General features: G+C 36.2%; 1 protein-coding gene across 4 annotated transcripts in view; it reads right to left on the reverse strand.

Moving 5' to 3' along the window:
* Positions 1-26,482, reverse strand: part of TIAM1 (TIAM Rac1 associated GEF 1) — a 2,502,716-nt gene that overhangs the window by 1,134,880 nt on the left and 1,341,354 nt on the right. For all 4 annotated transcript variants that reach the window (XM_044071404.1, XM_044071407.1, XM_044071408.1 and 1 more), the window contains one exon: positions 16,105-16,205. In XM_044071404.1, the coding sequence (XP_043927339.1) occupies positions 16,105-16,205 (101 nt within the window). The remainder of the gene's footprint in view (positions 1-16,104; positions 16,206-26,482) is intronic.

Raw genomic sequence — 26,482 nt, forward strand, 5'->3', positions numbered from 1 at the left:
GGCCATAAAAATCTTATTATATCGCTGCTTTCCAAAGTATTACTGAAGTTTGGACAAAATATTCTAAAAATCAGTCATATTGTTTCACTGCCAAATACCCTTCTCACTTGTTTACATGAGATTCTCTACCCCTAGAATCAGCTGACCCTCAGTGTTCAGGCTTCTGGTACACAGCATAGAGGCTAGTTTTACTTCATGTTATTCCAATATACAGAACCTTTACAGGAACAACAGGGCAACATGACTAGCTCTGTAAAATGCAAAGTATTCTGCACAAAACGGACTTCATTAGAAGGTACTCTACAAGAGCCACATGAACTTAGTGATTTTTTTCTGTTTTAACTAATTAACAAATCAGATCACATCCACCGTTTCCTTCAGGGAAACAAAAAGATTGAATAGAGCATGCAGTTCACTCCATGCCATAGCTTGGTTCTACATTGGTTAAAACTGACACACTTACATACATGCAGTAGTATTTCTGTGGTACATGTTCATTTTCTAAGTGTCTGCTGTCTACCATTAATTTTCCCTTGACCCAGATTCACCTTCTGCAGCAAGAATACCTTTTATATTGAAGTAACAATGTTGCACTGGAACTGCTAAGAAAACAGAAATAATCCACTGCAAAGTATTACAAAGCATTCCTATGTTTTCAGCAACCATTTGTCTTCATTTTTTTGTTAACCACTGCAGAAAGATTATCATGGCATTTAAATGTGCATATTAAAAAGGGACAACAATGAAATATTTCTCTGCTCATTTACATCCCATTTATAGAAATAATTCTAGGCTTAATTATTTTGCTTTCTGTATTTATAATTTTTTTAAATACCAGTATCAAAGCCAAATCAATATTTAAGACGTACCCTTTTTTGTTCTGTTCTTGTCACTCTTTCACCAAAAATGTAGACATAAAAATAAACTTCTTATAGGGGAAACCCTCTTAAAATGAAGTGCCAGGCATGCAGGTCATAATGGTTTAAATAATGACAAAGCCATTCCAATCCATATCATAATAAAGGCTTAATAACCGAGGTTCAATACATGAGCGATCCACAATCAGATGTGTGATCAGTATGCATCGAACCTAACGAGTGAAACAGTGGAAATCATTCAATGTTTCGCTAAAAAGCATTTTACCTCTTCTCACTGCTGCTATTCAAAACATACTAATGCCAAGATCACTGACCGCAAAGAAAAGTGAATTCTCCGAGATATAGCAACATTTAACCACAAAGCAAATGAACAGCACATTTATGATCACATATTAGGGTCAATCACAAAACACACAGTTGATCCTGCCACTTCATAAATAAAATATAAATTTGTCAGTACAGATTGTTGGCTGCATTGGTGATGGGCTATGGGAAAATGTGGTGTAAAAATTAAACCTAAGGGGTAAAAGCTTCCAGGTCTCAAGGGCTATATGAATTTCATGGATAATTGTTTCTACTTGTGTATCGTGCAACATGCTGAAACGTTAATTTTTAATCAAGTGTAATAATGGCGTTCTGTGTTTCACTTAATTTGTTCATTGTCTGCACTTGTCGTACACAGCATCAAGCAGGATGCACATGGAAAACAAACAAAACTGCAGAAACAAAACAACTTTTCTTTATATAGAGCTACAAAAATCTACCAAACATTCAGTAGAGAGAGAGTTTCCTGCATCAATTAATACTGCTTTTCACGCTTCCTACGATACTGCTGAAGTCCATCCCTTATGCAGGCAACGTCCAGCACTGACAAACAAGCCAGTGATGTAAAAACAGTATATTCTTTTTAACAAGTGACAAAAAAAATGCATGTACTAAACTGCATGTTTTACCTCATTTGTTAAGGCCTTTTTTAGAATGAATGAATGAATGACTCATTTTTTTGTCAGTTAAATACATCAACATTATATTTAACAAGCACTCTGAATAGACACAAAATCTTTCCCAGTGAAACCTGACTGGCAGTATTTTACAAAGTAGAATAATTTCACATATTGTGTTACTCTGCGGCACTATATAGCAATGGAGATGTAGTTAAATACAGCTGTGGATGCTGAAAACAAACCTTAGGAACAGACTGAATGCACTGAACTGTTATTAAAGTATAGCAGATCCAGTGATCATAAGTCCTTCAAGCAGTGGCTGTCAAAATGTCACAGAGGGGCTTTATATGCCGCACATTATCTGCCCACTCAACTAATTCCTGCATTATCCTTTATGCAAACTGCAGTGCTTGCTTACACATCAGTGCCTAACTAGTCAGGTCAGTACTTTGTGTAATTAAACACTGCTGCAGAGATACACACACAACATATTATCAGAAGAAGCCATTAATTCTACAGTGTGGTACAGACATTAGCATAATCTGAATTTAACTAAACTGTCATTTCATGCGTGTGCACTAATTTAAGCACCTGCAAGACAGAGTTTAAAGTAACTATGATGCCCTCTGATTCTTGTAACTGAAACGGAGGAATATTTTTATCTTGGCTTTTAAATAATTCTAACTCCAGAATCACGGCACAGAGCAAGTTAATCCCTGTCCCTTATGTTTTACTGCAAAGGTGTGAAAATGTGAGTCCCTGAGAGATCAAATCTGTCAAATTAATCTTGCAGTCTGATAAAAGAGAGGGTTTACTAGTCTTAAGTGACAATTAATCATACTGTATGATACAAAGTAAGTAAAACACAAAACAATCTGACCAAAAAGAAATAGCCGAGGGCTTTGTTATAGGAGTACCATAATCTGATTTCATCAAACCTTACACATCAGTACTTCAAGCCAAACTGCTGAAAAAAAGAACTAAAACATGTACACATCTAAAATGACAGCATGCAATGTGTGTAGCTGGCTATGTATGAAGCAGCAAGCATCATTAGTCAGTAGCATACCAGAGGACTGGGGGGTGGGGGGTCAGGACTCCATAACGATCCTTCCTCAGGTGGTTTTCTTTAACCTGACTGTTACTGCCATAGTGGTGAGGGACAGACAAAAGACGCCCACATTCTGTCCACATATAATAATATACAATATGAATACATTACAGTACCCATTCAATTAGCATGTTTTTAAAGGGGAAACCAGAGTACCCAGAGAAAACCTGAGCCTTTAGAGGATAAGAGTAGCTATTTTTGACTCACCCATTCTGCAAGGTGTCTCTTGCTTGCCACAAGGGTTTCATCTAGTATGAGCGCTAAATGTTACCCAGTTAAGTCCAAGCCAGTCAAGCTGGCTCTGTCATGATGCCATATACTATTAAAACCAAGGGGAATTTGACAGTTTGGTTTCATTATGATCGGATCATGCCTATCTTTGAGAAGGTCACCAAAGCAATGGATGAGGGCAAAATGGTTTACACTGTCAGCCTTGACCTGGACATGGTATCTGGTACATTATCCCACTTGGGTAAAGTTGTCTAACTCTAAACATTTATGTTACCCAGTGGATAGCCAGCTGGCTCACAAACAGGATCTAGGAAGTTATAACTGGGGAGTCCACCTCTGCAAAGATGCCAGTTACCAAGAGTCCCTCAGGGATTGGTCTGTGGACAGCTCCTTTTTGGCATCTACTTCTCTGAGATTAAGGCCAAAGTCAAGGTCTTCTGGCTAATCAAATTTGCAGACAATCGCACATTAGGAACAGTCACAGAATCCCCCACCACCAGACAAATAAATGGTGCCAGAGCCATGGACTAAAACTAAATGCCAAAAAATGCATAACCGTATCCTTTGGAAGTTGGCCACCCCTGGTAACTACAATACTGATAGCACACCCCTAAGAGTCAATCCAGAAGTCAGGGACTTGGTGACACATGTATACAATAATCAAGCCTTTGACCACCATGTGTCTACTTGTAGAGAGGAAATCATTCTATGCTGCACAACTTACAAACAATGGTATAATATTAAGGTCCAAGGAGGTAATTGTTCCACTGTATTCATCACTCATCAGACCTGTAATCGACTACAATGCCCACTTTAGTATGTACATAACCATGCACATCCAACAAGTGGAACATCCACAGGGGTTCCTCAGATAAGAATACAGGGCATAAACAACATGTCCTCTGAAGACTTCCTCTAAGTCCAGTCCCTGCATTGTATCCTACAGGCTGTTGAGGGGAGATCTATGCTTGGCATACAAGACATTTTCAGATCCCACTCTAATGGACCTCATGCAGATCCACAAAAAACAATACCGGAATTGCCCATTCAAAAGACTTAACACTTTGCCTGTGATATAAATAGGAACTGCTGGAGAGAGAGAGTGGTATGTATCCCAGAGACAACCCCTTCTCTGGAATAGGTTCACCATCCATGTGAAGCAGAGTTCCTTCCTAACTCAATTCAAGTGTAAAGTGGACAACCTGATGAGAAATTGAAATTCATCTCTGATTAAGCACCTATGTCTCTAATAGATACAGGTAACCAGTAAATGGTTCATCTCCCAGGCTGCTGCTTGTAAATTTATCATCTCCCAAGCACCTGCTTACAATACCAAGGGTAGCAGAACTTGTCAGAGACATGGGATACATGACTAGATTTAAAAAGGCCCCTGTGGTCTTTAAGCTTAGTAAACATTTATGAACAAGTTGAGGAATACTTCCCCTCCGGCAACAGTAACAGCAGGTTCTGAGGAGCCACTGAGAGAGAGGAGAGATGCTCACAATGGGGTGAGGGCAAGCCACCCTCAAGGTCCAACAAAGCTAGTCCAGTCCTACCATCTGACTTTCAATGGGGAATGGAAGTGCTGAACAGGATTCATGGGTCGGAACAAATGGACCAGAGGTATCTCACCCAGTCTCAGAAAGCCCAGCTTTAGTGTTCTTGGAATGGATGGACTGACTGGGTATTGGTTTTGCAGCCATCAGGGAAAGCTCCCAGGGAGTGTGCAAAAACAATCATAGAGATATCCAGGCTGCAAAAAAAGATTCAAACATGAAGCACAAAGTTAGATCTAGACAACGATGATGAATTTAGTGGAATGAGCATATGCACTTGAATCACATAATGAATAAAAATCCTCTAAAGTGGAGGGAGAACTGCAACACTCTTACCCTCTAGGAAAGAAGTAAGGCTGTGCCTCCCTGACACCTGAAGAATAATACCTTCTAGGAATGCATACACATTGGAAGGTTCAGTCACAACTCATCATGCTTTTCTCTGTCAATATTTCCCACAGAAATTCTCCTAATTGTTTCCCATAAATTTTACATCAAAAACTTAAATGAATAAGACTGCTCACATGATAAAGTAAAGTACAATCAGTAATGCAAAGGCTTCACAAAAAAGAGCTTTATATAACCTGCTGGTAAGTGACATTAAAACTGCCATGCAGGGAGAAGCTACTCTCAAAGGGTCATTTTAACTTCACCACAGCAAAAATATGAAGACCGTAGCAAATATCAACACAAGGAAAACAAAAGAGCAGCAAATGTAGAAATGAGAAATTAGATAACTGCAAGAATAGATAAGAGAAAGAGGTTGGCAAACAAGGAACTCTATTAAGACCTGGGATCTACGCAGGCAGACAGAAGGGACATAAAGTTATCAAATGAAAGTAGCCATAATTTGGCAAGAAAGAAAATTCATTTTGATTCCAACTATAAACCGTATCATAAATCCATGGATTCTTCAGGGAGATTTCTTACCCAAAAGACAAATGCAACACAGTTCAGCTGTGAAAGCCAAGTAGATAGTTACTAGTATGAACTCCCTAAAGCTTTCAGATATATCAAGGTAAAAAATGACTGAAGCGGTAGATACACAATGTGATGGCTATGTGCAAATTACAGAGAAAATAACTCAGATGAACCAAACTGCCTAACAAGCCAGTGTTAGCACTTTGTGAGCCTGTGCCGTTAGTTTGCAACCATCCTATTATGGACTAAGCTGCAACAATACTGATGCTCTCACACTCAATGCTTTATCCACAATTATGATTAGCAGTTATCGCTCCCCACTCTTCCCCAATAGTATCTCTCACTCTTCTCTTGCCTCAAAATTATCCCTCCTGTCCCCTCCCCCAATATAGGAGTGTTTCTTAATTTTATGTGGCTGCCAAACAAGAAAGCTTTTATATCAAACAGCAGACATGGAAACTGACTTGTACTGGCATTATTAAAAATGTCTATGCCACACTGTGCGAGCCAGCTACTACAGAGATCCACTGACACCACTGTCACTTGCCCATTACTGAGATTAACAACGAGCAATGTAGCTAGGGCAGAACGAGAGGGACAACTGCCCTGAGTGCAAAGTGTTAGTGGACACAATCAGGTATACATCATTCTGTTCGCTCTTTACTGCGATGCCTGCATTTAAAAGCAAGTATTGCATTTGCGGTCAAACATGAGCACTATAGCACTCCATGTGTGGTCTAAACTATAGCAACTGTTCACAACAAGCTAAGGGTTAGCTGGTTGAATGAAACTGTTACAACACAATTCCTTAACATATAAGATGACCATAAAGATCTTACTCATCAATACAGTATGCATATTTTATAACACTAAAGATATCATCTAAACCTATTCCATAATGGAATTACATAAAATGGACTAAATGTAATATTACATACATTGAATGGGCTATCATTTTTTGCCCTATGTAGGAAAGGCAAATAAGTAATTTAAAAATCCACAAACGTCATTTCTAACTTAAGTACCAACTAAAGCTTAACTCAGTATTTTAAAACAGAACAGAAAGAAAAATCGTCACCTAACAGACTACGAATCTAAGGACACTCCCCTCCCCCACCTACCCCACTGCTAGAAGAGACTTTCTATATTTTAATTAATTTAAATCATCCTTACTTTAACTAACTTCTCTCTCTTAAAATTCACCACTAAGCATCTGAACTTCCTGATTGTTTTTCTTGTGTGATCCACCTCAGGAGGCTCATCCCCATTTGGTTAGCTCTCGCTTCACTCAGGCTCACTTTGTTCCCCTACCCAACACCCACATCAATTATATTTCTATTACCCACACCACACCCAAAACAGCACACTAACCAATTATATCCCACTACATCACCATTACAGCATACAAATTAATTATCTCATGCATCTAACACCCTCTCCTCCAATTAATTCATTTATCCCACCTACCTCTGCCCACTCCTCCAACTTCCCACCTACATACATACCCTACTCTCCCACCTCCATTTTCACAAATCTACATCCCCTACAATAATCCCTACACTCAAACATGACACTCAGTCAAATAATACTCCTTGCACTACTAATAACTACCCTCAGGTTTACCACATCTCCAAAACTTTCCATAATCTATGTAAAATCTCCCACCAACCCATGGCCAAATCCTCCTCTTAATGCACACACCAACTTAACTATGACACCCCAAATCTATACCTCTACCAACATTGAACTGTTCTCATAGAGATATTTACAACTACCTACCGCCCCACACATATCACTGAAACGACCCCAAACATCCACTAAACATGTTACCCCAGCATCTTGCAAAAAATCTAACCTCCAATTATACGGAGACATTCACCCTAACACAGGCCCAACTCCCACACAGCAAAACATGTGCCACACACAAATAAAACCTCAACCAACAGTAAAACCTAACACCCCACCATTCAACAACACTCCCAAAAAAGGACATACATCTTCCTTGTTAACATAAACATCAGAAGCCTAATAAACAAAACACATGAATTTCATGCTACCCTATCCCTGTACATTCCTGACATTGCTGTCCTAACAGAAACATGGCATAAACCCCACATAAAGAACAATGAAATCCTACCCCCAGATTATAACATTCTTAGACAAGACAGGACATCAAATGAGGGGGACGTGTAGCAGTAATATATAAGGACTCTCTTAACTTTGAACAACTGCAGGTAAATCCCCTTGATCTAAACAACACTGAACTACTAGTCTCATGCCTGAAAATCAACAGCAAAAACCACATAATTCTACTAGCAGTATACATCCCACCCAAAAAACTCATCTACAATAGAAAACCTAGTCTCATGGGCATCCACTATATTTAGTCAATAAATCATCATACTAGGAGATTTTAATACTGATTGGCAAACCTATTCCTCTAACAACCCCTCCAACTACATAAACTTACATGGCTTCACCCAGCTGATAAATACACCCACCAGGGTTGATAAAAACAGAAACAAGCAATCAACTCTTGATTGGACCCTGACAAACACTCACACATCTCTCAGCGACCACCTAATAACCTACTTCCTAAGGTTCGAATCGCTAAAGGTTGACCTTTAATGATCGAACAATCACATTTCCGAATGCTCCAAAAAATTTATTGAAAAAAAAAGGTAAAGTAAAGGGTGTAGGCAGGGGGGCAAGCCCCATGCACCCCCACACCTCCCGCTACTTAAAAATACCCACTCCAAGATTGCGATACAGCGTAGGAAAGGGAAACCTTCCCTTTACTGCGCTTAACTTTGTTAAAGTGCGATTTTGGAGTTAGTTTATTTAAGTAGGGGGGTGTGGGGGGGTTCCCCCCCTGCTCACAGCAGTTCTTTTGCTTTATTATGTTTTCGAAGTTTTAGTACTTTGATCATATGGTGTTGACCATATGGTATTCAAAGTACTGAAACTTTGATAATGTAATATATAACCAAAAAAACATATACATCCAGGACGTACTTCCACCCCATCACCAAATACTTATAACTCAGAATAAAATACAGCCTCCCAATTCAACTCCTTTTTCATAAACTCCAAACTCTCAGTTACAACAAAAATAGTTCCCAACAAATGACTCACCCTGTAACTAATGACAACCCAACCTCGCTCTCCCTCCAACCCATCCACATAGAAAAAATAAAGACATTACTAAACAAGCTAAAACCTACACCCCTTGCTGCTGACAACCTACCAAATGAATACCTCAAACTATCAGCTGATGTCATCTGTTACCCACTATCCATTCTGATTAATAGATTCATTGCAGAACAGTACATACCTAAAGTCTGGAAAATCTCCTATGTAAGTCCTCTACACACAGGGGTCCATTGCTAGAACTTTCTAGCTACAGACCAATATCCATATTATCCCCCTTTCAAAAATTTTAGAAAAATGTGTCCACTCACAACTAATAGACCATCTACTAAACAACAAACTCCTTGCCAACTCACAACAATGTTTTCAACCAGGCCATAGCACCACCACTGCTATAGAGATGTACAATACTGAGGACAACCTAAAACATGTTTTTTGTGTGTGTGTGTGCGTGTGTGTGTGGAAAAGGACATTTGATAAGTAACTGTAACAACAGAAAATGCTACATTTGTGGATAAATGGGACATAATACAAATAATGTGAATTGAAATGTTATAAATGCAAGAAATAAATGTAAGAAAATTGGACATTTATGGATGGACTGCAAAAATGAAAATGAGTATGGAAAAAGAAAAAGAGAAGAAATTTTACAAGTAGTAGAAATAGAAGAAAAAATAGACGAGAAAAAATGAAGACATAGTAGAGGGTTCTGAAATAAATGATGAAGACAAATGGGGAGGCAGTAAAGGGGAAAATAATTCTATTGGTGAAAGGGTAAAAGACAGAAAAAGAAAATTTAAAAGGATAAGTGCAAAAGAAAAAAGAAAGGAAATGGATGAAAAGAACATACACATGCTAAAGATTGGGGCTTGGTATAATGGTTAAGGTGTTTGACTTTTGATTCACATCTTAGGAAAGGAAATTAGGCTTACAATGGCCTATTAAGAAAGCTAGCCTAGTAATTAACTATGATCTTATGAAACCATGAAGCCAAGGAAAAGGAAAAATGAAAATTTCGGAGTGCTTTCTGTAAATGTGAATATTATTAATAACATAGTAAGAAAATAGTAATTTTGGAATGATGTGATATAGAAGTAATTATACAACAAGACAGAATATTTTTAACAAATGAAGAAAGGCTACAAACAGAGAAATTATGGGGAGGAAAGATAATCTGGAATTTGGGAAATGAGAAATGTTATGGTATAGCTGTATTCTGTAGAAATACAGTAAAACATTATTATTATTATTACTTATTTATTTACATTTATTAACCGGGTAGTGTCTGACTGGGCGGGAAAAAAAAAACATTTTCAGCGAAGACCCGGGGAAAAAAGTTCCACAACAAAAAGAACATCATTAAGGTACAAGCAATAAACTTAGTTTAAGTAGTGCATCGCTAACAATATGTAAATGAGCTTAACAAAAGTATTATAGCAACATATAACAACAGAAATACAATATAAACATGCATGTTTCAGGCATACAGTAATACTTTTTTATTTTACAATATATATGAGGTACATAACGTCATGTAGCTTTACAAGGTGAGTCACTTCTGAAAGACCAAAACTGGTCATGTAGTTTTACAAGTTAGATGTAACTTTAGCAAAAATGGGAAGATTAACCATAGTAGATTTAAAATGGATAGAAAGGTATACACAATTATAACAGTATATGTTTATACTAATTGTAAATAAAAGGAAAGCTTATTTCATCAGATTCTAGACTATGTAGTGATAAAGATGAATATTATAATAACAGGATACTTTAATTGTGATTTAAGAAGCAAGGGTGAAAAGAAAGGAAATGATCATTGAAAAATGCTAAAAGTTGTAAGATATGGTAAGTAAAAACTTTGAGACAAAAATTCATAGACTTACAAAAGGGGTATGTATAGAACTGAAACAGATTACTTTATAGTATCAGAAGGTTTACTTATTGGAGAAGGGGATAGCTGAAACAGGATTTTCTGATAATCTTGCAATATGGCTAGAGATAAAAGAAAACAAGGAATATATAAAAATAGGCAAAATAATAAAAAGGTTAAATGAGAATGCATTGAATGAAGAAGGAAAGAGATTAGTAATACAGTTATGGAAAGATCATATTACTATGAGAACATTTTATAAAAATTGGTATGGATGGTAGAGGATGTTTAAGGAAAATGGAAAAAAAATGTTTTCTTTTTACAGTAGCAATATGAAGATGAGAAAAGTAGAGAAAGAAAAATATAAAAGAACATATAACGATGCATTGGAAAATTTAGAACATGACAAAGTATTTTGACAAAGAAAAACATTTATATGAAAGAAATCAAGAACAAATATAACAATTGTTATATAAGCAAATATATATATATATATATATATATATATATATATATATATATACACATTTACAAGGAAAAGAGAAGTATCAAATTACTTAAGCAGATTTGTAAAGGAAGATGGTAGTGTAATGAGTGAAATAAAAACGTAGAAGGAGAAGTAGAAATAACACAGGAAAAGATTATGAAGAGTGTAGCATGATATGTACAAGAAATGTTTAAAGAAAAAAGAAGGTAGTGAAAAAGCAAGGAAAGCACAATAAAGAAAATAAAGAATTGGAAAAGGAGAGTTCTTTTTTTTTTTTTTTATATAACCTAGATAAAGTATTAGGACAGGTAAACATAGACTTGGCTGCAGGTCCAGATGTAATAGAGTATGAAATGTATAAAAATGTAATGGAGTGGCAAAAAAATATTTTTTTTCTTAAGATTTTGAATGAATAGTTAAATGAAGATTTTATGTATAAAGAATTACTTAAACTGTTATGCAAGAAGGAAGACAGAAGAAAATTAAAAAACTGGAGACAGTATTGAATAATAATGATTATAAGATCTTTATAAAAATAATACAAAAGAGATTTGAAACTAAAACGGAAACATTATGGAAGATAGAATAAAGCGGAAGGGTTGTCAGAATTATTAATTATAGTTAGAAAAACTGTGGATGATATTAAGAACAGAAAGGAAGCAAAAATAATGACATGAGACTTTAAGACATATGACACAACTGGACATGAAATCTTATAGGCAATAATGAAAGAATATAAGTAAGAAAGTTGGGAAAATTCTGTCTGTCAGTGTATAGTAATAATAAAGTAAAAATACTTTTAAATGGGTGGTTAAGCCAAGAGGTACATATGAAGAGTGGTATAACAGAGGCATGCCCAATGAGATGTACACTCTTTGCATTAGTTATGAATATGATAGTATGTGAAATAAATTACAAAATGAAGGAGGTAGGGTATATAACATCTGAAGGGTTAAGAATTCCACTTCTGTTAACATATGCAGATGACATTATGATAACTGCAAAAAACAACATGTGCATAAAACAAGTAATAATTCACACAAATGATGGTCTAGAGATGATACGGATGGATTTAAATAAAGAGAAAAGGAAAAGGTTTAGGTGAAATAGAAAAGATCGATGGTATATATTTTACAGTGAATTAAATTTCTGTGTTAGGTATAAAATTTGGGAATGAAGATGTTTTTCCCATTGAATTCTACTTACAACAGAACAAATACAACAAACCTGTCTTTTCTGGAGAACATATAAATTAGCATTTAGAAAAAAGGGCTTCTATGATAAATTCAGTACTGACGGGAAAAACAGCATACTTAGCAAAAGTAGTTATGTTGCCAACATTATTTGAAAATGAATTCTTTCATACAATGTTTTCATTCATATGGGGTTCTAGATTAAACCCAGTAAAAAGAGGAGCTTTGTATGCAAATAAAGGAGGAGTAGGTTTAGGGTTAATAAGTCCAGTGGTATAAGCTGCTCCATTAAATTTGTACAAAGTGTTAAAGTGGATAAATGAAAAAGATGAGAGATTAGTATTAAAACTGTATAAAATAAGTATGACAAACTTTAGGGTAGGGTAAAAAGGATTAAAGGAGAAAAAGAGTATATAAATGAAAAAAATAAAATATTACAAAGAAAAATATTTTTGTGAAAAAAATAATTGATATAGAAAAAGATAGAAACGTATGGTATAAGAATTGAATGATAAAACATTAATTACTATGTAAAACTATGTGAAAATTTAACAGATGAAAAAATTAAATCTATAAAAATAAGAAACGAATGGTCTAATCAGAAAGTAGAATGTCAAGACATTTTGTGGGAGTGGTCATAGATAAATTGCCAGTAAAAAGAAATATGCCATACAAAAAGTGATAGAATATGTTTATATTGCTAGGAAGAAACAATTATGGAATATGTGTTTTTGAAACGTGAGAGAGTAAAAAATTTATGGGAAATACTATGTAACGATTTTTGAAGACATATAAAAGAAGTGGACAAAATAAACAAGGACATGATTAAATATGGACTTTTTAAATAAGAATAGAAGTAAAGAATATTATAAAAGAATAAATAAAAAGTCATGTTATGTTATGTAGGTTATATGAAATGAAAGAATAATGAAATTATATTTAACGGTAAATGGATTTTTGCCAACAATATTGATCGTGGTTACGGAAAAAAGAGTGGGAGTCTAATAGGGATGAAAATGTAGTATAGCTGTGCAAACAGATATGTCTGCATATATATATATATATATATATATATATATATATATATATACTTATAAATATTTGTAAATATTTTGTAAATAAGAGTTATTTTTGTATATAAATACAGGACTTCTACTCTTTTTGATAGGTGCAGTGGGATCTTTCACACCCACCCGAGCTACCACCAACTGAGGCAGATGGCACCTTGATTTAACTTCTCTTTCAAATGATGAAACACTCAGGATTGTAGCACCTCTCACATGCCTCACTACAGTGTCAGCAATCTACCTACCTTGTGCATGAATACAACCCACAGCCTTCTGCACCAAAGAGAATGCTGTACCACTGCACTGATAGGGAAGTAGGAAGGAAAAAGTAAAGACAGGATGCACAGAGAAGAATGTAAAGGGTAGAAGAGAACAATGAGGGGAGAGCTTGTACAGATTGGTCATGTGGTTAAGGAAGTGGAGTATGGCATGTACAGATGTGCTATTACTAAGACCCATGGGGTACAACTGCAGTGATATTAAAGGTGTGCAGAACTGGAGTGTGGGTACAACTAGGTAAGACTGGATTTATGCTTGAGAAGGATATGAACCACTAGGATGTCTTAAATCCTTACTGCTTTTACTAGTGCTGACCAGGCCCTGCTCAGACCTACATAGCTGAAATCTCTCTCAGTGGTGGGCACTCTTTCAATGTCCATCTATTACTGTATCAGTTGTCAGCACTGAAAATTATTGTTGCTGTAACAGCTGGCTATTCAATACTGATGGCAGTCAAAATGTGTTTTATGACTTTTTAACAAAGAGATTTAGAACAAAATACTACAAATATTCTGGAACATCTAGTAAGAATGGAAAAAAGTCTACATTATTAGCTGACACAAACAACAATGTGCTCTTTACATATAGTATCACATTAATATAAACATCTTACATTTTCCAGCACTAATCTTTGTCTATAGAACTGTTAGAACTATAGATAATGCAATGTCGTGAATAATGCAGACTTTAAAAACTTCCAATAGACCATGAATAGAATGAATAGAAGCCTGTACTCAGAAATCCTAGACTTAAAAGTTGTAATCATCCACGCTTGAGTTCTAGGTCAGTTTTAAACATAAATAGTGATGCTGCTAAGCCAAGTTCTCTAGTTAACCCATTCTATATACTTGTTATATCACTTCTAAAAGATATACCACTTGAAGTTCTAAAATCTACTAGGAAAAGTTTACAAGTTCTTATGAATGCCTACTTTAAATAGTGCTAATTTTTGCAATGCCTTCCTTTGATGAGGAAATTTTACAGACAGTATATCACTAATAACATTATAGTACAGTGGCAAATCAAAAGAGCAGTAACATGATAAATCAAGAGGTCAAATATTAAAGACACCGATCACAGATTTATATTCTGCAGCGCTGAATGCACAATGCACAGAGTATGGATATGTATTAATAAATGATGTACCCCATTTCAAGACAGCCAGGACGAAATGTATACCTCATGGTTAGCATGGTCACTACTCCAATAAAATGTTAGCAAACCAGTGACTGACATCATTCCATGAATATTAACTAATCACATAGTTAATGCTGACTTGTAGCAAGCATTAAGCTTAATTGAAGTCTATGATGTATATGGGAATAAAAACACACATTTCAGCTAATGATTTAATGTAGTTTTATTAAACATTTTCTTGCCACCAAAACATCATCTGCTTACAGAATTCTAAACCTACTGTGAAGTACTGTAGTTTAAGATATATAATCTGCAACACTCAAAGACTTAAAATGAGGGAGAGCTATGATTTCAAGGAAAGTTAAGCTGCAGATGATGATGAATGCTCGGTTCATACTGCACTGCTGAAAACATTTCCACTAAACACAGGCAGTTAACTACTGCTCAGTGCAGCAGACGTGCGACCCAACACCCTTTTTAGCAGGTTAGTATACTGGAAAGTCAGTTAAGCAGTTTTTTTTTTTTTTAAATGCGGTTATGATACTGCAACTATGAATACACAGTAGAACTTTCAGCACTCTTTGCAAATATATACTGCTATGTTAAAATGCTAAATGATGTAATTTCCCTTGAACTCCTTATCAGGCATGTCCTGGTCATCTAGGTTCTCATTTTTACATGAAATTCTGCCTACTACATGTAAAGCTACCCCCTCCACATAGACAGCTCACACACTGCCAGAAGCAGTGGATGTGAGTACCCACATACATAATCCAGGACTTACAACACAAAATCATCAATTATGGAAGACCCTAGAAGCTTTCTTCTTACAAGATTTGCAGCTGTCAGAGGCTGAACAGTGACTGCCAACCTCATCCTGTCAGCAGACAGCTTATACCCAAGGAACTCTTTCTCTTGGACTCTCTTTCATCATTGTGAGACGATACTTAAGTGGGAATAAGCCCCAATCTAAACAGTTGAATAGCATCATGTGGAACACTTGTTTCTTCTGTTCCAACAGGCTCTGGTCTTTTCTGAAGCATACGGAAAGGAGTAAGAAATTTAAATCAATGTTCTTTGGGCCAGCACAGTTCGCAACTAATGCATTTACTGTAAATAAAAACTAAACAAGCACATACCAGCAAATATACCAATAAAAAATGTACACCACAATGCTTATGTATTACATGAATGACATATCAATAAGGTGAATTAAAGCCTTTTGTTCTAATGTCAGATGCAACTTCAAGTTCCAAAAGTACAAGAAAAATTCCTCTTACCTTAGTGATTTCTTCAGATGGATCAAATACATCCAAATGGCTATCAGTTTCTTCAGAGACAATTTCGACCTCATTTGGTTGTTCATCACCACAGATAGTTCCTGAAAAAGTGAACATTCACTGTTATGTATACAGCATGGTTTATGTTTTCAACATATTGTATGCTACTCAGTCTAAAATGCGCAAGTTAAAAGAAGACCAGTGAACATTACAGACTCACCTACATAAATGCAAAACTTTTCCAGTATGTCAGCCAGTTCTAAAATATAGCTGAACATATCAGCAGTAGATGGCACCGCTGGCAAAAAATGGTTTTCCACTTTCTAGCTAAGCCTGGCTTCTGCTAGAATCTTCCCTAACAATGCTGACTAAGGACCACGTCCTCCTGACTTACCAGCCAAGCCCAACTTTTGTACCTCTGGAAATAAAATAACAAAGAAAGCATAGAATGGGTGAAGTCCAGAAGAAGTGGAACACTCCTCAGCTTAACAAGGGAAGGAAGTCAGACTAGAAGAGGTGGCTGACATACTCTGGATGCTCTACAAGTTATGGCAGTTATCGCTACAATAGCTTTTCGTCTTCTTCTTCTTCTTCTTCCTCAGAATAACATCAGTCAGCATGCATTTACATTTATCTGAATAACAGCCAAGCAACTGTGCCAAGAGCAATGAAGGAAATGAAGCCAGAAGGACTGCAGAAGAGCTGTGCCAAAACCCTGAATTAAACCACACGGACTATCTATGGAATACTGTTTGGTAAAGGCATGAGGTTCAGAGCACTTAGCTGCACAGAACACCCCTTATCACAAGCAAGAGGTGCTGCTAACATTCCAGGAGGAGCTGCTAACTTTCCAGCAGACTGTTATCTAAACAAAAGATCAGGTCTATCCTTTTTTCTTACAATCAAAAGTAGTACTAAGAAACAACCCTGCAGGATTTTTTAAATTGGGCCTATCAGTGCTGTCTTGGGTAAATTACGCAAAGTATTGTCAGTCTTCCTGGTACTGCTGTAACACACAATGTATGTTCGCTGTCCTAATATTAAGGATAGGAAGACGGGCTTTCCTACTTGCTTAGAATGAAAAATTAACATCCTAAGCATAGCTTCTGAACCAGCTTAAGGGAGGATTATTGAAACCTACTTTTGTCTTGATGGAAAGACTCTGCATCAAAGAGTTTGCAGCTTTGAAATCCTTTTAGCCAAACTAACTTCTTCTAGGAATAGAAATTTGAGGACAGAAAGTTCATTCTGAAAGAACGCAAATGCTCAAAAGGTCCAAACATAAATGAAGGCAGTATTGACAAATAATTAGACACCAAAACACTTCATTCATAGAAGCTACATATCTTTCTGTGAAAAAATAGACCAATCAAAATGAAAGAAAAAAATGTGGAACACAAATGAGATGGCACTGAAAGTTAGTGCATTATAACAAAAAACAACAACAAGAGAGAAAATAATACCAATTATAGAAGAACCATAAGCAGGAGATGGTGAAAAGAGGGAAAAAGACAATTTAGCCAAGAAGAGAGGTTAAACATTTCAAATATACATAAAAAAGCAAGAAATGCAAACAAGAGGCTAGTAAACTTTAAAAAAAACTGTAAAACAGCAAAAAATGATACTGAAAAGTAAGACTAAATAAATATTGACTAGAGAGTTATCATATCCAATAAGTAGAAGTGAATCAAAAAAAAAAGGAAAGAAAAAAAGGAAATCTCTGTCACATCATGAAGGATATGATCACAAAGGAGCAGCAAAATCTCAAAAGGTAAAATTTGCCAAGGCAATGGGGCATGGTAGGACTTGTAATGGAATCATTACAGAGGGAAGAACTGGTAATATTCCTAACCTTCTCAACAAATCACAGCTGGAGGTTAATGTTCATATGAATAACAAAGGGTAGCTGCAGACCTGCATTTCTACTTCACAAGCAAGACCAAGAATAAGAATGATCAGCATGTCAGCTCAACCTCAGACATAGTTAAAACTGTGGAATTGCTGGTGAGAGGATTTTGCTACTTCAGAAAGCAACCAGGGCAATGGACCCAAGACATCATGGCTTCATATTAGTAATGTCATGCTGAACAACTCTAAGTGCCCTTTGACATAGGTAGTAAACCAGAGAAGTGCTGTATACCTGGCCTACTTAGGCTACAGGAAGGCATTTTATTAACACTGTGCATCAAAAAGTTTAGTAAGCAAATTATATACATTTGGAGTAGGTTCTGGTGTGGTAACATGGAAAAAAAAACATTAGGTAGACAAAAGAACATAGAGGATCAAAATAGTTTGTTCAGGTGAAATGAGTCACCAGCATGTTACCACAAAGTGTCATAAATGAGGTCAGTGCTATGTGACAGACATAACAGGAGTTCAGAAGAAAATTGTCTTTTTTGCTAAAGACTCGAACATATGCAATACAACATATATGCAAAAGGTGCAGCCTTTTTGCTGATGATACAGTAACCATACAATAAAGTTGATGCACAAAATTTGTAGAAAGGATGCATAAAGGACTTGGGAATATTGAAGAAATGGTCTAAAATATGGCAGACTAAACTCACAGCACACAAATGTGAAATAATACAAGCAATAATAAATTGTAATAACAACAACAAAAGTAGAAAGATATCTGGTTGACTATGTAGGATGCAAATTTAATCAAGAAGAGATGGTATAGCCAGGCCAGCTGGACCAAACAAGCAGCTTTTATCTGCAATCAAAATCTATCTTCTTAGTGCAAAACACATGCACAAAAATGAAATGTTAGCTTGGAAAATACATCTAATGAGTACCCTCACAAGAAGATTATCTTCAAAACGACTGAACAGCTAAGGTTTCTAACACAGAAAAAAAGGTTACAGGTTTCATGAAAGCCAAGATGAATGAAAGAAAAACTTTAACTGTAAAGTGCTGTAAGCCTGCTTCAGCTAAGGAGAGCAGGTAGTCTCAAGTACAGCTAACTTTAACAACAGATTGGAACCATATAAGCTCATGATTCTGAGGTTAGGAAAGATCAACAGTACTGGATATGGGTCAGGAAGTTCCAGAAAGAAGTGGCCATGAAGCAACTCAGGAGACCTGCTGCAACAGGGGAAAGAAACTTGTCTGGAGCTACAAAAATCAGCTTTGGCCACATCATCAACACCTACACAGACACTATGAATAAGAAGGACTAAGGGAGTACAGGCAAAATTCTCCATCTACAAATGTAACAATGTCCTCACAGACAAGGAACCCAGGGCAGTGTTTTAGAAAACAAAACCTGGATAGTATTGCACCTTCTGGACTAATAAAAAATGTTCAAGTTTATTGGGCTGCACAGTTGAAAGACCTCCTCTAGAATTTTAAGGCTCTCGCTAATTTGACTTATCTCAGTAAGTCCTTATGATAGGTCTGAATTATGAATGCCCAGAAAGTACTGGAATACGGGATTAAGTTGGTCTTTAATTGCCCCAGAAGATGCCCACTTACATGACTAAAGGGTAAAGTTTGTATGCTACTTGCCTAAAGGTATTGAGCTACAGGATGAAACTGGTTTGCCACCATTTAATTCCGTAACTTCAAGACTTGGCAGACAAATTAAAGTAATAATACATATATTTTTGATGCAATGCATCAACATTGACTTTGGAGGATATCTTTCCCTTTTAGTAAGGGGAAAAGCTCTACAGTATATGTTAATTTGCCATTTCTTGCTGAGACCACACTTCCTAGTGGAAGAGTAGTCCATATTACCTCTTTCATGCAGAATGCAAGTAGAAATATTGATCTTCTAATTGATCTGCACAGGGACATAAGAAAGCCTCTAGCAGTTGCATAGGTCTCATCTGGTACATCAGCTCCTTCCTGAGTGGAAGGTAGAAGAAGAAGATTAGCTGTTACAATAGATACAAATGCTGATTTCACTGAACCTAGAGAGTCACTCAGATAATACTCTTGTGCAATTTTAGGAGGTTTCTACTGTGCTTACAGATATCAGCCACATAACCTTGAGAATTTATTTCCTGGAGAAGGTGACAATTCTTTTGCATAATAAGGTGATTGATGACACAATCAATTCTGTTTGGGATAAAAACAGCAGCCTGTCAATCCACTCATCCGTTTTTTATGTTTTATATCTTTCCACCTAACAGATTTAAACGAACAGAAACTGAAGCCAAAATAGTGTAAAAACCACTATAATCAACAAGAAACACTGCTGCACCACGGATTATTCACAAGAAAATAATAAAATTTTATTTTAAATTATTTACTGTTGGTGTAATAATAACATTTTTTTTATTTTCTTGTGAATAATCTGTGGTGCAGCAGAGTTTCTTGTTGATTTTAGAAGTCACCTAACATATTTGTTTGTTTTTCAATTGAATTCTACAGGTTATAGGTCACATTAAAGGTGGGAAAAGTTCTGAAATGATTTATTGTGGTCTCATTATTTTATATCACAATACCCTGGCATTTTAACAGGGATGTGTAAACAGTTTATATCCACTTTTTTATATACGTTTTATATATATTTTATATATATGTGTGTGCATGAGTGTGTGCATGATCGTGCATAGAAGGCATAAAAGTTAGATATTAGATATCTCCATTTTTTCCTTCATATGATAGTGGAAGGGACAAATGTGTACTTCAGGCTTCTTGTTCATTGAAGGATGCTTGCTAAAGAAGAAATAGTTGTTTTGGAGACTTGTCATTTGTACGACAGAGATATTTACAGGATAGTTTGCAGTGGTAGTTTGTAGACAGTGGTCATTTTACCTGGTGGGTCATATCTTGTGGCGAGGGAGTACAGGAGATTGCAGAGTTCTTTATGAGAGGGATGCCATAATAATCCAGTCATAGGATATGTAATTGGTTTGAATGTAGCTGGCATTACTTTACAGTTGTCTCTGATTTTGTCTGTTACTTTTGGGTTGTTCCTTATTACAACTGTGGTTTGCCTGCAAATTCAGAGTGAGTGCAATCACTCAGTGATAACAGACATTTGAGTTGCACTTTCCATGACTTTTAGGGGATGCAGCTTAATGCAAAGTTTGGTATTCACTTGCTTTTAAAGAATACAAGAGAAATATTAAAATATGTTAATGATTTTGTGCCTACAGCTCTCCCCCACACAACTGCAGACAGAGCAAACAAAATCAGTGCTAGTAATGGATTGTACACCACCAGTTTATAAACCAGAAGATGACTGCTAATTTTTGTATGGAAAAAGTTATCAACTGGATATTAGTTGATATCTATTGCCTACTAGAGGTTCTTGGAGGAATGTATAAATTACAAAAACTGGTGGATACTATGTAATAGTAATCATTAGGGATATACTTTGAAATTAATGTAAGCTCACAAAATTACATTAAAGGGTGGGAAACTCAAGTGTATGGACTTGATGCTGAAGGCAGTACTTTATATTTACTAATTATTAAAGAAAAATTCACAAAGTAGCATGTTATTGATCCTTTACCTAGTCTAGTCTAAAGTGGAGATATCAGACAAAGTTGCGATATAACTAACTAAAGTTATTCCTCTTAAGACTTTTTGACAAATATGAAACCAGAACTGAACAAACAGCTTCTATCAGGTGTTAACTCCTGAATGTGATAAGATTAATAATGCATACTTTTCTTATCATGCATATTTTCATATATATGTGTATGCATGTCTGTTGTACATATATATATATATATATATATATATATATATATATATATATATATATATATATATATATATATATATATATATATATATATATATATATAGGTCATAAGCTCGACAGCCACTCACACCGACAACAAAACATCAACACACACACGACAAACACAAACCAAAAAACGACAACACTGCCCGACAAACAACAAGTAACCGACGTCCAAAACAAACCAACCCCACACGACATACACCCATATATATATATATATATATATATATATATATATATATATATATATATAAAATATATACATAGATATATAGATAGATGGATATAATGTGTATGTATAAATACTGATACCCAAAGGTCAAAACACAATAGGCATGTATTTAAAATATTTAAAATAAAAAGTGACTAGGCGTTTAATAGAAAACACTGCAACACTTTTAATGGATTATTGTTACACAACAGTACTCCAATGATGATGAATACTACTCAATAATACCAAAACTAATAAGCACTTGTCATTTAATTAAGTCTGCAATTTTTTTTACATTAACTTAAATTTTTAGTGAGCAGAGTTATCTTAGAAGTAATGATATTAACATTTTTCGTTATAATAAAACACAATAGGGTTTGGGAATATTGGCTCCAGAGTAGTTGGTTGTGTTTATTTTTCGTTATAATATTATCAGGGGTAGCTCGTCCTATTGAACTGCAGGACTGCAGCGCCCCCCCCCCCAAAAATAAAACAAACTAAAAAAAAAAAAATGAAACGAAAAGAAAAAGAAAATAAATACAAAAACAAATGTGAGTCCTGGACTTCCTCACATGCATGATCGGCATTCCCGGAACATCACGCATGCACACAGGAATCCGGACTGCTGGTGAACCAGTCCCGATAGGAAAACAGCCATTCTCTGTACAGAGATCCTAGAACTCTATGCAGTTACAACTGCAGAGACTGGAAGAGAATCTGACTGCAATGACTGCAGGCTGTTCCAGGCTGCTCTCATAAGGACAAGGACCTTGCTGCTGTCTCACGGGGCTTTTGAAATGCGCATTTGGTAGGATGCAAGTGGAATGGAGCTGCTGCAGGAAGGGAATTAAGCTCAGGTATAAGTGGAATGGAGCTGCTGCAGGAAGGGAATTAAGCTCAGGTATAAGTGGAATGGAGCTGCTGCATGAAGGGAATTAAGCTCAGGTATAAGTGGAATGGAGCTGCTGCATGAAGGGAATTAAACTCAGGTAGGGTGTGTGTGTGTGTGTGTGTGTGTGTAATGCCTCCAGTGACTAGAAGAACTCAGGAAATATACCTGGTGGTGGCTAGGCTCAAACCTTGTACCTTGGGAGTACGTAGCAAGAGCGTGAATTCCCAACCCACCAGAACATGTGAAAGTTTTGCTTCATATTGCTGTTCTGTTCCTCATAAATCTGTGGTTTTCCGGAAAATAATGACACACATTTGAATTTCAGACTTCATATTCTTCAGAAAGTGCATGGTAACACAAAACTTTTTATTCTAGCAATTTTCTGTTTATAAGATCATTGTTGACTTTGTCCAGGATTTTTGTGCTAACAGGTTGAGAGCTACGGTGAGAACTGAATTCACTGAACATGTTTGGGGGGCTGTATTCCACCATTATTGGCTTTGTCTAGGTGTTTTGTGCTAAGAAGTTGAGAGCTATGGTGAGAACTGAATTCACTAAATGATAGCAATTTAAGTTTCAGTCTACCTGTCTATCAAGAAACAGCTGATTTGGCATAGTGGTATGTTGCTTTGACTGTAGTGCACTGGGTCCTGGGTTCAAGGCTTGGCAGTGAAATGCACTGCGGTAACACAGTATTTTATTCTAGCAAATTTCCAAGGTTATACAAGCAATGTTTAAAACGTGTCCCTAGTTTTTAGGCTTTTGCCCACCACCCCAATAAATTTTGGCTTTTTCCAGATTTCTTGTGCTTCAAAGTTGTTGAGATACAGTTCATAGGTTCATACTAGGCTATCTGCCCAAGGGCATTTATAAGCCTAGCCAGAGTTTTGTGGCTTTCGCCACCCCTTTAGTTTGGAGGATACTATGCCCATTATTTTGCTGTGCCTCTGTCAAGCAGTGACACTGAGATAATCCCTGGGGTATATCTGCGATCTCCCATCCATTGGTCAAGATTTCTCTTGAACAAAGCCAGCGAGGTGCTCTGCCTCGCATGTACTGGGATTTTGTTCCACAGCATAGGGAGTCTCTGGGTGATGAATCTGTCCCTCCAGCACGTAGAGTGTTGAGTGGATTTTACAAGGAGCTGAGAGCTTGAAGAGAAGTTTAGTGCTGCTTATGCTGAGTCTGCATTGTTAATAGCACAACAGGTAGTGTACTTGCTTTTGATGCAAAAGGCTGTGGGTTCTACTCCCACAGTATATAAATGCATTGCTGATACTGTACTGTGTTGTACTTTTAAAGGGGGTGGATGCTGCAGTCCTGAGCATGTCTTTTTTGGCAGAGATACCTAGTAACGATGAACCTGTTATCAGTTTGCCATCAATTCCCTATTGCAATATTACTAGCTTATCATTTTTATGTAATATAAGCAATTTATTCCTCAAGGGCAACAGGCACTTTATTTGTAGATGAAACAATGAATTATAAAGTTGTGTGCTAGCAGCAACCTCATCATTAGTTACAGATCTCTTTAATGTGGAATTATTTAGATGACATTTACTTCTGCAGAGATTGTGCATATTTACTGATTCTGGTGGATTGTAGAAGTTTGAGTAGACTTTTATGATGGAAATGTTCTAAACTGGGCAGTTTTGTCATTATTGGTGCATGCATTTTGTTTCATTGTTTACTGGAAAAATGTTCAAAACAATAAATTTAAAACATCTTCTGCTGTATTATACAAGGAATATAATTTAATACAATCTGGAAGGTGTGTCAAAGAACACATGTATGTTTCCATGGAAGGGGCCAATTATTTGAAAACAGCCCAAAGTTAATTTTTATCTGCCACTGGCCAGATGTATTTTCTTGGAATGTGGGTTTCAATGCTGTTTCAATGAATGTGAGTTTCAAGGGCAGAGAAATGTTAATGCTAAGTCTATTTTCACTGTGAGACTGCATTGCTTTGTTTAGCATATGTCTATTAGTGTTTGTGCTATAAAATCTAAAATAAAACATTTAAATTAAATCCAAATCATCACAGAAGTAAAGCAGTATGCACATTACAGTGTTTATGGTAAATGGGGTGAAATAGCCAAGTAATGGGACATTGGAATAGCTGGAGGAGGAAGGTCCCATTCGACCATGATTTTGTGAGGGGGGAAGGCCGGCAAACTCAGACAGCCCTGGCTGAACTATACCGCTCAGCTGTCCAGATTTTTGCAGAATGAAGATTCTTATTTTTGGTTTGTTCCTTATAACATCTGTGGTTTTCTGACAAATCATTTAGGAATGAAGTTACTAAACAGTGACATACATTGAGCTTCAGACTTCACACCCTTCAGAAAAATGGATGCAAGACCTGTTATTCTGTCAATTGTCTAAGTTTATACAAGAGCAATTTTTAGTACTGTTTGTATGTTTCCCCAATATATTTGGCCTTGTCCAAATTTCCTGCATTAAGAGGTACGCACAAATAAATCACTTTATAGAATTAGGTATATCCAAACCTCCCACCTGTCTCCGATTTTGGCTCAAAATGTTGCTCTCCCCTAATAATCCCTCTGCAAAATGGCAAATTTGGAAGAAAACGTGGTGGGTTTACAATTAATAAGTGTAATGATCAGAGTTATAGATTATTTTTAATTTCAGAAATGCATGTAGATTCTCTTATTTTGTTAGCTGCTCAAGGTAATAGCACTAATATTAAAAAGTGTCCCTTCTTTGACAGGTTCCCAGCTGCATTGTGTGGCTATTTTACATTTTTGCATCACATTTTTGGTCCGTTTTCCATACAATTGTGGTTTTTCTGGCAAATTAGTGGCAAATCATTAAAGATTGAAGTTAGAAAATAATGACAGACATTTGAGTTTCAGATTTCATACCCTTCAGAAAATTCATACTAATGCAAGACCTAATTATCTTTCTAAGTTTATAAGTGCAATATTTAAAATTTGTCCTAATTTTTGGGCCTTTGCCCCACTTCTATTCATGACTTTGTCCAGATTTCTTGCTCTGAGGTTGAGAGGTATGACAAGTGTGTCAGGGCCATCACCGTCAGCCAGAGACATTTCAAATTGTGACATACTTGCTGCACCCCACTCCCTCACGTAGTGAATCTGGATGTGTCCAAGCAAGACAAGGAGCAGTTATGCAGTGTTAAAAGTGCAGAGTATCCCCCCATCCAAGCTAGACACAAGTACTACAGTGGCTTTTCATCTGTCCTTGATTTTGCAGAATGTTCTGGTTTTCTGTCATATTTTATACTGTTGATTTATGCTTCTTCTTATTCAGAAAATAGCTGCTGTTGCAGTGCCTGTTGCTCTGTGTTTAAGTAGCAATGCTTTAATGGTCATCAGGTAAGCTTGTCTGAGATTGTAAGATGCAAGTAAGCTTTAATAAGCAAAATGTTAAAGAATTACCAACACTGAAAGCCTTTTTGTTGTTGCCATGCAGAGAATATTTACATAACTAGATAGTGTATAAGCCTTGGGTATTGAAATGCATTATGACAGTATGTGTAATAAAGGACAGGATTACAGTATTTTCAGAAGGTTATTACATTTGC

This window comes from Protopterus annectens, chromosome 5.part0, assembly GCF_019279795.1.
Source record: "Protopterus annectens isolate FY-2018-M chromosome 5.part0, PAN1.0, whole genome shotgun sequence".
In the NCBI taxonomy this organism is placed as follows: domain Eukaryota; kingdom Metazoa; phylum Chordata; order Ceratodontiformes; family Protopteridae; genus Protopterus; species Protopterus annectens.